This window comes from Strigops habroptila, chromosome W (assembly GCF_004027225.2).
Source record: "Strigops habroptila isolate Jane chromosome W, bStrHab1.2.pri, whole genome shotgun sequence".
NCBI classification, from domain to species: Eukaryota; Metazoa; Chordata; class Aves; order Psittaciformes; family Psittacidae; genus Strigops; species Strigops habroptila.
This window is the reverse complement of record NC_044301.2, coordinates 3038301-3052417: the sequence shown is the minus strand read 5'-3', so window position 1 is coordinate 3052417 and position 14117 is coordinate 3038301. Positions and strand designations below refer to the sequence as shown.

Sequence of the window (14117 nt, the reverse complement as noted above, 5' to 3'; positions counted from 1 at the left end):
CAGTACACAATGGAGTCGAGTTAAGGAAGGTAGCATGTGGCCCAGCAAAAACCATTAAGGCTACCTCACAAGCCTTGGCGGCCATTAATGATGAACTAGAACAAGTCCGAGCTGCTGCTTTCTGGAACCAGGCAGCAATAGACTATCATCTGTTGCTACATGCAGGACATGGATGTGAAGAATCAGAAGGAATGTGTTGCTTTAATATAAGTGATAATTCTCAATTAATAAAAAGAAAAGTGCAAGACCTCAAAAGCATTATAGAAAATTTAAGCCAAAGTGATGAAAAATGGTTAAAATGTTTTTGGCCTCATTAGGACTTCACTGGCTGGGGACCATGGTTAGCCCAAATTGGGATAACCCTGCTGATAGTGTAGGCTTAAATTTTAAACTAACAATAGTGTGTGTGCCTTTAACAGAGTAGAATAGATCAAACTGTTCTAACTTACTAACACGTAGAGAGAAAGGAATGTTCGGCTGACAGGGGAAGGAACATCACGGGACTGATAACAACTAAGGAGACAGTAAATAAGACCAAGGATGCCAGCCTTCAAGATAGCAGAGGGGCACCCAACATGGAGCGAGACTGGAACAGAACAGAAGCAAGGACATACCAACTGCTAACTCAGCACTAGGACCTTGCGAGCGTGCGCAAGCACTGAGGTCATTCAGTAAACACAGTGAGGAAGACTACTGGCGACCACCAGAGACCCCCCTCAGCAAGGAAGCGCATGCTTAATTAGGATGCAAATATTATAATTAGTGCCTGGAAAAGCTATGAATATGCATGAGTATGCTAAATATATAGCCGCTGTCAGCAAGTGACAGGTGTGCTCACCTTTGTGAAACAATTCGTGTTTGCACCCAGCGCTGCAATAAAGAATGCCTGCTTTCTAAAACTCCAAATTGAGTCTTAGAGAGTTTCTCCGACTGACTTTTATGGTAACAATTGGGTTTTGTTTATTAACAACTGGCATAGCAATTGTAAAATGCATGAGAAGAGAAACACTAATCTCCCTAACTTCTATTCATGATACAGAGAGAATTATGATTCTTAGTCAGGTAGGCACCACAAAAGATACCCAATTAGAAATTGTAAGAAAGATGCTTGAAAAATTAGCAAGGATCAAATAAGGATAAAGAAAAAGAGGAGGGAGTTGTGGAGAAAAGCTGTGGCCTTGCCAAAAATATTATCAGGAATAGTGAATAAACACAAGAAACTGCTGTACTAACAGAAAATAACTTCTGCAAATCATGTAGCAATGTGACCGCTAAGCATGGTACAGAAACTGCTTTGCTCACAGAAAATAACTTCTGCAGACAATGTGGCAATATGACTACTAAGCATTGCTGGACTTCTGCTTTTTGGTAGCCTGCAGCTTGTGCAAACTGAATAAAAAAATTATAGGTAGACTGGGTACCTGTAACCCCCAAGTATCTAAGACAAAGAAGAAAGGGGGAGGGACCCCACAGATGAGATAGGTATAAATATAGTGTTAACACTAAGAAAATTTGAGAACCCTGAACCAGGTGTGTCTGGTGGGGATCTCCCTTTATTCGAATAAAGCTTTAAACCTCACTGCCTCACAAGCTACTCTATTATCGAAACCAGGTTTTCCCGACAATGTCCCACTGAGACTCCCCTTTCTCAGCTGGAGGAGTTCTTATAGCTTCCTTATGGAGGTAAATAATGCTGAAATAATGTCACTCTTGGCAGACGTGGTCAAAGAATAATAAAATGGAGCCTAGAAGAGGCATTGGGCTCCCTAAATTCCTGGAGCCAGCACCACCGCTAGCTTTTCCTCTTCCCTTTACTAGTCTTTCAACCCATCTTCCTGAAAATTCAGAATGAGTCCCCTGGTATTTCTCCTAATCTGGCATTTAAAATCACAGGCAATAAAGCTTTCACCATTTCCTTTAGGGAGACAATTTTCCAGCCTATGATTCTCCATTCAAAATGTCTTAATTCCACCCCATTAAAATCATTAACACATCACCAGTCTTCTCCCTTCATGCCACTTACTTCATTCAAATATTTACAGATCACTAACATCTCCCTGCTTAGTTTACTAATTCCATTGTACCTATGATAGTCAGGGTTCTTTTTTTCTTCTGTAACTCCTCCAGCCTGCTGATTCCTTCAGCTGTGGCTCTTTGAGTTCCTTTCCATTTATCACTCTTCTTGCAAATGCAAGGCAGATGCTCGCTGCCCTCACCTGTGTTATGCTTTTCTGTATGCCATCCAAAACTCTATTGCCTGTTCCTCACTACTGTGTCCTAACACCTGTGCAACAGCATGCCATCCTCCGTGTGTCTTTCAAGAGTTGTGCCTCCAAAGCACATCCTTCTCTGGAAATACAGATTTGGGATTTCTTTCCCAGAAGTAGCTGGCCAGGTTGTGGAGGTTGATTTTATTTGGTGGCAGGGCATGGCTAGAAATAGGAAATCAGTGCATACTCTGGATTAGAGCCCCCAGCAGCCCCACACAGGGCAGGTTTTATCTTTTCTTAAGTACAATTTTAGTAGTGCCCTGCTTGTTCCCTACACAGCTGATATTGGATGCACCGACAAGGCTGGTGCTCTTGCAAAGGAAGTTTTTTACATATTTGGTGACAAATATCTTGCAAAGTATTGTTTTGAAAGAGAATTCTGAATTCATGAATACATAGGTCTATTTCTACCTGAATCTCTCTCTTATTTCTCCTCAATGTGACAAATTCTACTGAGGTATATAACGTCTGTCTTTGTTTCCCAAGTCCATGTATGTGATTTGGAGGGTTGTGGGGTGGGGTAGATGGAAACACACATTTCTATACTATCAACCCTATAACCGATTCTGTACCACAAGCAGTGGCTGTGGAGGAGCGGGATCCTCCAGGGGTGCCTCTGCTCTGTGATGCACGTCAAACACTTGAATTTCCCAGGCATCTGTAGTCCCTGATCAGGATTTAGGGACTACACTGAAATGATTCTACTACCTGAAAGGAGGTTGTAGCGAGGCGGGGATCAGTCTCTTCTCCCACTGGGCCCAGGGGCCTCGGGGGGGGCTCTCCCGCGGGTGTGTGCGCGTCACGGGGGGGGGGTGTGCACCTGGAGCCTGTGGAGGGTGCGTGACACCCGCGGGTGTCAAGGGATACATGTGTGACCGCCGGCCGCTCCCCTTAGTGGGGTGGGGAGAGAGAGGGGGTGGAACCTGCTGGCCCCGGCATTGCCCCGCGCCGCGGGGTGGTGCTGGTGGGTTCGGCGGCCACTCTGCGTGGCGCTCGATTGTTCCGGCGGTGGCGGGAGGAAGTGACGCTGCGCAGTGGAGCCCTGCCGCCTCGGTGACATTCTCTCCTGGTTGCCCATGCGCCAGCTGCTGCCCCCCAGGGGAGAGGCCAGGAGGGCTCCTGTGTTATCCAGGTGAGTGGGGTCGGCGCGGCCGGGGCTCGCCTAGCTGCGCTCTCCGGTGGGGCGGGGCCGGGCCGCGCCGCGCCGCGCTGCCTCGCCGCAGCCGCGCTGGGCGGGCGGCAGAACCGTTGCCGTCAGCCTTGCTGTGTGCAGGCGGCGGGGCGCCACCGGGGCGTGGCTAACGGCCTCCCCCTACTCCCCCTCCCCCGGGGCCGGTGGTGGTGGGAGCGTGCAGTCCGGCGCTGCCCGGAGTGTGTGGGCCTGGTCCCACCAGGGCCGGGGAGGCGGCCTTGCCCGCGCCGCGCATTCTCCGCGCCGGCCGAAGGGCTTCAGGAGCGCGTGGGTGCCCGGCGAGGCTTAATGAGGTAAGATAAGATTGGATGAATAAAGAGTAAATATGGAGAATCGTGAGGGGTTTTGAAGGCTTAAGCATCAGAGATAAGTTGGTGTAACTTGGTCCGAGCAACAAGAAATAATTGCCTTGCTTGGCCTGACCCCCCATTTCCTTGTTGTGTATTTATCTTTAAAAAGCTTGCTTCTTTGCCTTGTTCACTTTCTTTGCTTTCCCTTGTATATTATTACATCAACTCCCTGCTCTACCAAGGATGTATGTATCATCTATGACCCACCTGTATATCAACATCTCACTTAAACATTTGTTAATGAGATGGGAGTCTGTACCACATTACAAGAGTGACTGCAGACCAAGCATGCACAACTGCCAGGTTACCCTCTGACCGAAACGTCACCACTAGATATGTTAAAGCTTTGGAAACTTTTCAAATGAGTAAATAGTCTCAAGCAACCTTCCTTTAATTTTCTATAACATTTCAAAGTTAGTGTGGTTGATGGTACTTTTTAACAGAATTGGGTCTATGGTCAATCTCGGCTTCTGTGGTTTTATCTGCAGTTGACTAAATGACTTAGAAAACTGTAAACATTGACAGAAACTGAGCAGCAGATTTACTAACACCTTTACTAGATCAGAGTGAAAGATTTAAATACCATAGTTGCAAGCATTTAACTTGCTCCTTGGAACAAGTGCTCTGGAAAAGAAGTATTAAAACTTGAAAATCTTTGATGGCTTGAATGTTATCAGTAGCAATGGGGAATCAAAAATGAATTGGCAGTGGGAAAGGACAGGTGTAGTGCTGGGAGAGAGCTCTGGGATAAAGTGTGGTACAGTGAGTGTTGCTGCACAGTTCCAACTCTGAGATAACTTGAGGCTTACATGGCAAGGAAACCACTTTTGTCTCAATTTTCCAGTACATGAATCAAAGTTCAGCAGAGAACCGACACTCGTGCCTTTAACTTTAGTTCTGTAACTGGGGAGCAGCTGAATTATTATGACACCGGAATCTGTGGCCACAAATATTACTGCAGGGAACAGTATGATTTTTCTGGTGATTTGTGTTGTCTTTCTGTTGCATCTTTGTTCCAGGTTTTTAATGCATAATGCAGTGCTGAGTCTGCGACTTGAGGTCGGGAATGCAATGTCTACAAATGTGCAATTTGAGCAAAAAGAAAACTGGATGAAAGAGACTATAAATGAAAATGTGCATATAGTGTAAATACTAGTATCTGCAGTTGCTTTCTCATAACAGAGTACATCTCTGATATAGACTGGAGTGACTGATACCTTATCACTTATGCAGTGTTACTGCTAAGGATTAGAATTTAAATTTGTGGTTGCCTATTCCCACTTGTTAGTGTTCCCTCTTCACGTGTCTGATCAGCATGAATAGAGCCTGTACAGTATAGCAATTTCTCCATGGATATGACTGCCTTTGTGCAGTTTGGGCATACAGTGATTACTCATTCAGGACTGAAAATGAGATGCTGCTCAGACACCGAGGCTTTGCTGTTACACCATTCCAGATAGATTACTGAATGCACAGGGAGGTCAAGTAACGTGCCTGTGGTCGGTCATGTGGCGAGTCAGCTCTAGATTCAGAATGATCCAACATAATATCCCTTTTTATTTAAGAAGGAATTTAGACTTGTATATCAATTTGACCATGTAGTCTGTCTCTTGAATGCTCAGAAATTGATTTAAGTATCAAATAGTGTATAGGCTTCATCCACGTTGTGCCTTGTGATATTTGGTCTCCAAGAATCATAGAATAGTCAGGGTTGGAAAGGACCTTAAGATCATCTAGTTCCAACCCCCCTGCCATGGGCAGGGACACCTCGCACTAAACCACGTGGCTCAAGGCTCTGTCCAACCTGGCCTTGAACACCGCCAGGGATGGAGCATCCACAACCTCCCTGGGCAATCCATTCCAGTGCTTCACCACCCTCACTGTAAAGAACTTCTTCCTTATATCTAACCTAAACTTCCCCTGTTTAAGTTTGAACCCATTACCCCTTGTCCTACCACTACAGTCCCTAAGGAAGAGTCCCTCCCCAGCATCCTTATAGGCCCCCTTCAGATACTGGAAGGCTGCTATGAGGTCTCCGCGCAGCCTTCTCTTCTCCAGGCTGAACAGCCCCAACTCTCTCAGCCTGTCTTCATACGGGAGGTGCTCCAGCCCCCTTATCATCCTCGTGGCCCTCCTCTGGACTTGCTCCAACAGCTCCATGTCCTTATGTTGAGGACACCAGAACTGTACACAGTACTCCAAGTGAGGTCTCACGAGAGCAGAGTAGAGGGGCAGGATCACATCCTTTGACCTGCTGGTCAGGTTCCTTTTGATGCAGCCCAGGACATAGTTGGCTTTCTGGGCTGCAAGCGCACACTGCCGGCTCATGTTAAGCTTCTCATCAACCAACACCCCCAAGTCCTTCTCTGCAGGGCTGCTCTGAATCTCTTCTCTGCCCAACCTGTAGCAGTGCCTGGGATTGCCCTGACCCAGGTGTAGGACCTTACACTTGGCTTGGTTAAACTTCATAAGGTTGGCATCAGCCCACCTCACAAGCATGTCAAGGTCCCTCTGGATGGCGTCCCTTCCCTCCAGTGTATCAACCGAACCACATAACATAGTGTCGTTGGCAAACTTGCTGAGGGCGCACTCAATCCCACTGTCCATGTCGCCGAGAAAGATGTTGAACAAGATCAGTCCCAACACCGATCCCTGAGGGACACCACTCGTTACTGTTTTCCAATTGGACATTGAGCCGTTGACCGCAACTCTTTGCGTGTGGCCATCGAGCCACTTCTTTATCCGCCAAGTGGTCCATCTATGAAATTGATGTCTCTCCAATTTAGAGACAAGGATGTCATGTGGGACAGTGTCGAACGCTTTGCACAAGTCCAGGTAGATGACGTCAACTGCTCTGCCACTGTCCATCAGTTCTGTAGCCCCATCATAGAAGACCACCAAATTGGTCAGGCAGGATTTCCCCTTAGTGAAGCCATGTTGGCTGTCACCAACCACCTCCTTGTTTCTCATGTGCCTTAGCATGTTTTCCAGGAGAATCTGCTCCAAGATTTTGCCAGGCACAGAGGTGAGGCTGACTGGTCTGTAGTTCCCTGGGTCTTCCACCTTCCCCTTCTTGAAAATGGGGGTTATATTACCCTTCTTCCAGTCATCGGGAACTTCACCTGACTGCCAGGATTTTTCAAATATGATGGACAGTGGCTTAGCAACTTCATTCGCCAGCTCCTTCAGGACCCGTGGATGGATTTCATCGGGTCCCATGGACTTGTGCATGTTCAGGTTCTTATGATTGTCTCGAACCTGATCCTCTCCCACAGTGGGCCTCAGGTCTTCATTCTCACAGTCCCTGCATCTGCCTTCCAAGACTTTCATGGTGTGGTCAGAGCATTTGCTATTGAAGACTGAGGCAAAGAAGTCATTAAGAACTTCAGCCTTCTCCAAATCCAGGGTAGCCAGTTCTCCTGATAGCTTCCAGAGAGGGCCCACATTATCCCTAGTCTGTTTTTTGTTTGCCACGTACCTATAGAAGCCCTTCCTGTTATCTTTCACATCCCTTGCCAAACTTAATTCTAACTGGGCCTTAGCTTTCCTAACCTGGTCCCTAGCTTCCCGAGCAATGCTCCTATATTCTTCCCAGGCCGCCTGTCCTCACTTCCACCTTCAGTAAGCTGCTTTTTTCCCCTCTAAGTTTCCTCGGCAGCTCCTTGTCCATCCATGGAGGTCTCCTGGCCCTCCTGCTGCACTTTCTTCTAGTCGGGACGCAACACTCTTGAGCGCGTAGCAGGTGATCCTTGAATATCGACCAGCAGTCTTGGGCCCCCCTGCCCTCTAGGACTGTATCCCATGAAACCTTACTAAGGAGGTTCCTGAAGAGGCCAAAGTCTGCTTTCTTGAAGTCCAGGGCAGTGAGCTTGCTGCACGCTCTTCTCACTGTCCTGAGGATCTCAAACTCAACCATCTCGTGATCACTAGAGCCAAGGCTGCCCTGGAGCATCACATTTCCAACCAGTCCCTCCCTGTTGGTGAGCACGAGGTCAAGCATGGCACCTCTCCTTGTCGGCTCCTCTATTGCTTGCAAGAGGAAGTTGTCTTCCACACAATTGAGGAACCTCCTGGATTGCTTGTGCCCGGCCGTACCGTCCCTCCAACAGATGTCAGGATGGTTGAAGTCCCCCATGAGGACAAGGGCCTGCGAGCATGAGGCTGCTCCTGTCTGTCTGTGGAGTGCTTCATCCACAGAGTCCTCTTGATCAGGCGGCCTGTAACAGATCCCCACCGTAATGTCCCCCATTGCTGTTCTCCCTTTGATCCTGACCCACAAACTCTCTGTTGACTCATTACCCGTCCCCAGGCACAGTTCCATATTCTCCAGCTGTCCTGGGTTCAGCTATAGCAGTCATTTTTTCCCCTTCTCAGTAGCTGGTGCAGTGCTGTGGTTTTGACTTTCAGCCTGGGAAGAACACTGATAGCACTGATGTTTTTAGTTGTTGCTAAGTAATGTTTATTCCAACCAAGGACTTTTCAGTCTCATGCTCTGCCAGGGAGGGGGGGAAGCTGGGAGGAAGCAGACAGGACACCTGACCCAAACTGGCCAAAGGGGTATTCCATACCACAGCATGTCATGCCCAGTATATAAACCGGGGGGAGTTACCCGGAAGGCCCAGATCACTGCTCGGGTCGGGCTGGGTATCGGTCGGCGGGTGGTGAGCAATTGTATCCTCTCCCCTTGTTATTTCACTAATCATTATTATCATTGGTGGTAGCAGTAGTGGTTTGTATTATACCTTAGTTGCGGGACTGCTCTTATCTCAACCCGTGGGAGTTACATTCTTTCAGTTCTCTTCCACATCCTTCTGGGAGCAGCGGTCGTTCGGGGCGAATGGGGGAGCGAGTGAGCGGCTGTGTGGTTCTGAGTTACCAGCTGGGCTTAAACCACGACACGTTTATTTTTCAGTAATATTCCTACTACAAATTCATGTTGCAATATTTAGATTTTATACTGCTAGCTTAATAATTAAAGAAATAAATTAATAAATTAGTTGCTTGTGGATGAGAAAATAACTTGAGAATAGGGTTTGGTTGGCTTGTAGATCCTTTCCAGCCTTTCTGTAGAATTTGGGCATGTCACCTGATTTCTCATCTTCAGTTGGTCAGACCATAAAATGGCTATGTTACTACCTTATGCCAGGAAGATACTGGCTTAAAACAAAGACACACTACTGGTGTCGGCTTCAAGTATTTTAAGCTTTAAAAGTGCTTGAGGGTAGGTTTTATTGTTTTCCTGTGGCAAAGATGTATGAAAAGTTCTGATCATAAAATACTTACAAACTGTAGTCACTTAATATCCCTTAATTCATCTTTGTTAAATGGCTGTCAATAAATCCATACCACTTCTAGTTCAGTGACGTGAGCTCATGATTACTTTCAGGGTATTTCAGATAAATGTTTTTAATAGAAAGAAGAGCTGTGCTCTGAAAATCAGGATTAATTTGTTACTGTTATGCTCAACCATTTTAAAATGTAGGTTTTCTGTGAACATTACTTTATTGACCATGTTAGAGCAATAGACCAGTGTTTCTTGAGAAGAGGAAGTATGTTTATATAGAATGGTACAGAATACATTTCCTCTGAGTAACAGAAATATGTAGGTAAAGTGAGAGAATTTGTTATACTCAAAATCTTAGAAAAAGATGATACATCCATATGACTGTCCTCAGTAGGGTCATCTTCTGCAAGCTTATCTATGGTAGAGGGGAAAAAGAAACAAAGCATGGCTATCCTAGCACTGATTTCTGCCACTGGTTATGTTGAAAGAATAATGAAAATTCTGAGTGAGTCACTTAAATCATTAGGAACAGATAGTAACAAAAATATGCCCCCTCTAATTTTTCAAGAGCATCATAGACTTTAAATTGCTGCACACTTAAGAAAAATGCTTTCACTGTGAGAAAAAAATGAGATTTTTTTCTTTTTTTTAGAAGGCTAAGTGCAGCCAACTCTGTGTGCCTTTATCTGTATGCTAATGAATTTATTTTTGAGGACTGTGATGATTCTGTGTGTCTGTGTGTGTGATTCCAGTGCAGCTGGTGAATGTTTCTAGAAGCCTGTGTGCAGGCTTATGAACTAACCCATAGTTGGTAGTTACCTTTCATTTGAAAGAGGCGGAATATGTGCATTAAGAATGACAATGCAAAAACCTGTATTTAAATGTAAAGTCTTGCTGCTTATTTACGGTGAAAAATGTTGCTTTTCATATTGCAAAGGATGTTCTGCAAACCTTTGTCTTAACACATATACTTGTAAATTTTATTCAGTTATGGATAATTTGTGTATGCAGCCTGTTGAGCACTCAGTAGGAACAGTCTGGTTTTAACCTTTGTTTGTTTATGCAAAACCATTTGAAACACAGCATTAGTTTAATCCTTTCTTCTTTTGTTTCACACCGCAGTTCTCTTACCATGTGGGTTGTGAAGGGTCCTATTCTTTAGGATTGCTACCAAGCCTGATTTATGAATAATCTGATAAAGAGCCAGCTCCACTCCCAGAAATGTGCCTTAGGTAGATTTGTATGCCAGTGAGTGGTGAGGCACTGGAACAGGTTGCCCAAAGAAGTGGTGAATGCTCCATCCCTGGAAGTGTTCAAGGCCAGGTTGGACAGGGCCTTGAGCAACCTGGTCTAGTGGGAGGCATCCCTGCCTATGGCAGGGGGTTTGGAACTAGATGATCTTAAGGTCCTTTCTAACCGAAACCATTGTATGATTCTATGTAATAGGGCGAGTTCACTAGGAAAAAGTAAATGAAGAAAACCATTAAGATACTGAACCATATTGTCTGTCATTGAAAGCTTTGAGTTGTTTAGGTAATACTGTGAAGACCAGGATTGAGTGAGTTATTTGGGTAAATTATTCTTACTGTTCTCGTGCAGGCTGCTGTATTGCTGAAGTCCATATCTAGTTCACCCGGTCTTCCAGAGAGTGCGCTCCATGCTTTGAGACCAGGAAGACCTTGGTGTTCTGAAATGAAGATGGAAGCAGTGGGAAAAGCAGAACAACTTGTTGATTCAGAAGTTCCACCAAAGACTTCTGAAAAGCAAGAGACTGCTCCTGATGAAGACGGATCTATAGAACTCGAGACACAAACTCGGAAGGACAGCATGCTCACTGCAGCAGGCTCTGCGGTGCTCTCTTCGATGCCTTGCTTACTGATGGAACTGAGGCGAGACTCCTCGGAGTCTCAGCTAGCATTTATGGAGAGCCATAAGCCAATGGGTGGTCAAGTTTATGAGAGTGACTCTTCTAATCAGTGCATGCTTTCTCCTTCTTCCAGCGGGCATTTGGCCGACTCGGATACATTGTCTTCCACAGAAGAGAATGAGCACTGTCAGGCTGAAGCTGCTGTAAAGGGAGACTCTTCTGTGGTGTCTGGGGCTGCAGTTGGGAGGAAATCCAGGCGATCCAGGTCCGAAAGTGAAACTTCAACAATGGCTGTCAAGAAAAACCGTCAGTCTAGTGATAAGCAGAATGGTCGAGTTACCAAGGTAAAAGGTCATCAAAGTAAAAAGCACAAAGAAAGAATCCGTCTCTTAAGACAGAAACGGGAGGCAGCTGCTCGCAAGAAGTACAACCTGCTGCAGGACAGCAGTACCAGTGATAGTGACCTGACGTGTGACTCGAGCACGAGCTCATCAGATGACGATGAAGAAGTTTCAGGGAGCAGCAAGACAATCACTGCAGAGATACAAGGTAGAGGATGTTTTTTAAACTGAACTGTAACACATCTGATGTCGTTTCTCTGCTGTCGTGCTAAATTAGATGAGTGACACTTGAGAAAAAACAGAACTGCAGCTCTGTAAATGTGAAGACTGCAGTATATTAACAAGACATGGGCAAATTTTAAAATCTCTTCTGAGATTTCAGTGCACTTTTGCACACCAGCAAAGCATAGAAATGGTGAATTGGAGGAAGGGCTATCTTTGAATTCTGGAATTTTCAGATCTTTTCCTTTGTAAAGTTCTATGAAATCCTGTCAGTACTGTCAAATCCCATTAGACGGTGATAATCTAGTAAATACATTCTTAAGATAAGTGGCAGGCTTTGCTTTAATATACTAAGACAACAGCTCAGCAGCTGTGTTAGAAATAACATGGCATACCTCTTGTTGTGTCACAGTAAGGCCCTGTTGATTATTGCACTTGCCATGTGCTTTCAGCTATATGTTTCAGTGCATGACAAACTTAGTTAGCCTTATTGTAAGTTCTTGCAGATCACAGCTGGTCACCTATTTTAGGACATAAATATGAATTTATTTACACAGGTGCCCAAGTTATATCCACTCCTAAATTTTCCACATCTTAGACAAAGCTGTTACCATTTTGCTATGTCATAAGGATCTATAATTTCTATACTTTTAGTTTTCTGACACATCCATGTTAAGATTGGAGGCAGCAAATTATAGAGTCCTCATGATTTTATTAGCAAAAGAAAGATGAATTCAAGTTTTTTGTCTACTGAGTCTTTGTTATTTTATTAGCTCAAGTGTCATGGACAGGATTTTGTGTGAATTATTCTTGCAGCATATTATACTATAGAACCATCATTATATGGCAATCAAAAATAAAATCACATAAAAATAAACTTTTTGGCTTGCCAATTTTTACTGGGTTACGTGGCTTTTTGCCTTTTGTGCTAGAAGGTTGGATTTTTTTTTGAGATAAATATCAGCTTACATAGGGCAAGAACATTTAAAGGAAAACCACAATAATTAGTCTTAAGTTGCTGAACTAATGTTTGCTAGATGAATTATTTAAAATATTTGCAGCAGATTTTACAAATAACTTTTAACTGACTTCATTGTGGTGAATAATTCTGGCGCCATGAGAATTGGTATTTTTCCTATATTGCTAGGAAAGAAGTTAATGTGTATTATTAGTAAGCCTGGGAAAGACACAGTCCTGCTGTAATTATTGTGTAGTAAACTTTTAATAGAGATGTAATTTTTTTTTGGTTTTTTTTGGGTTTTTTTTTTTTTTTTACCAATTTAGTAGTTAGTCAAAGTTCTAGCTTTTTTAGTTTTGTGCCTTTCTATTTACTATATTTACACTTTGCTGGGCAATTAAAGCCTGTCAAAGAAGACTTATTGAGTTTTGGGACAGGTTCCTCAGACCTCAAAAAACCCAAACCACACAATAAATCCCCCAGGTTATATTCTTTAAGTCATGAAAGTACCTTGTGACCCAGAAAGGCACCACATGGTATTTTCAGATCTTCTTAGATTTCTGACTTCCATTGCAGGGATCTGAAGCCACTCTAGGGTGCTTTTTCTGTATCACTAGGCTCTTCTGTGTTTGAGCTCTTGGTCTTAACTGTGAGATGCTTGCAGTGAAAAGGTCCCATTGCAGTGTGCAAAAGAACTTATTTAGTGATGATTACACCAAAGCCCAATTTTACCTGTGATGCAAGATGTGGGAGTGCAAAAAACATCCTGAGGAACAATGACATTTATTCTTATTTCATAGCACATATCGTCTGCTTGATACTAAACTGCATTTAAGACATTAAAACTTTCGAGCTGTCCTTTTGGAATTAGGGGTAATGTGTGCTTGTCACATTGTCGTTTTCCTTTAAGTAGAAATGACTGTGGTTTGTGGGAAACGGTCTACAAGTACAAGAAAAAAATATTCTCTGTAGAGATAAGGACAAGGTTGGCCAAAAATGCATCCTGTGCTACTAGTGGGTTAATGAAACGTTGTGGTCTTAACAGATACAGTGGAGCTGTGAGTCTGAGTAAGATTCCCAGCTCTCTGTCAGAGTGATAGGTTCACATGCCATCTGTGATCCCTCTTCTTGGAACTCGCAAAGTGCTTAACTTTGTTTGTTTGTTTGTTTATTTAAATTTATTACTAGAAAGCCATTTTAGAGCATAGAGCACTTAGCATTACACTATGAATATCCTCAACATTTAAGGAATGAACACATTGTTAGAAAATAATACAGGGTATCAGAAAGCAAAAATACTGTCGTGGTTTAAGCACAGGTGGTAACTCAGAACCATGCAGCTGCTCACTCACTTCCCCGCTTCTTCCCTCCCCCCCCCGCTCCCAGAGGGATGGGGAGGAGAATTGAAAGTATGTAAACCCCATGGGTTGAGATAAGAACAGTCCAATAACTAAGGTACCATACAAAGCTACTACTACTACTAATAATAATGATAAGGGAAATAACAAGGGGAGAGAATATAAAACTAAAAGGGGAAAAGGAAAACAATAAACACAAGCGATGCACAATACAATTGCTCACCACCCACTGACAGATACCCAGCCCGACCTGAGCAGCGATCTGGGCCTTCTGG

General features: G+C 44.2%; 1 protein-coding gene across 1 annotated transcript; it reads left to right on the top strand.

Annotated features, from left to right (window-relative positions):
* The first annotated feature begins 3326 nt into the window (after positions 1-3326).
* Positions 3327-12599, top strand: LOC115619209 (uncharacterized protein C18orf25 homolog). Its single transcript, XM_030511256.1, has 2 exons — positions 3327-3402; positions 10696-12599. Exon 2 carries the CDS (start codon positions 10789-10791, stop codon positions 11533-11535), a length of 747 nt encoding a protein of 248 aa, XP_030367116.1. The 5' UTR covers positions 3327-3402; positions 10696-10788; the 3' UTR covers positions 11536-12599.
* Positions 12600-14117: the final 1518 nt, after the last annotated feature.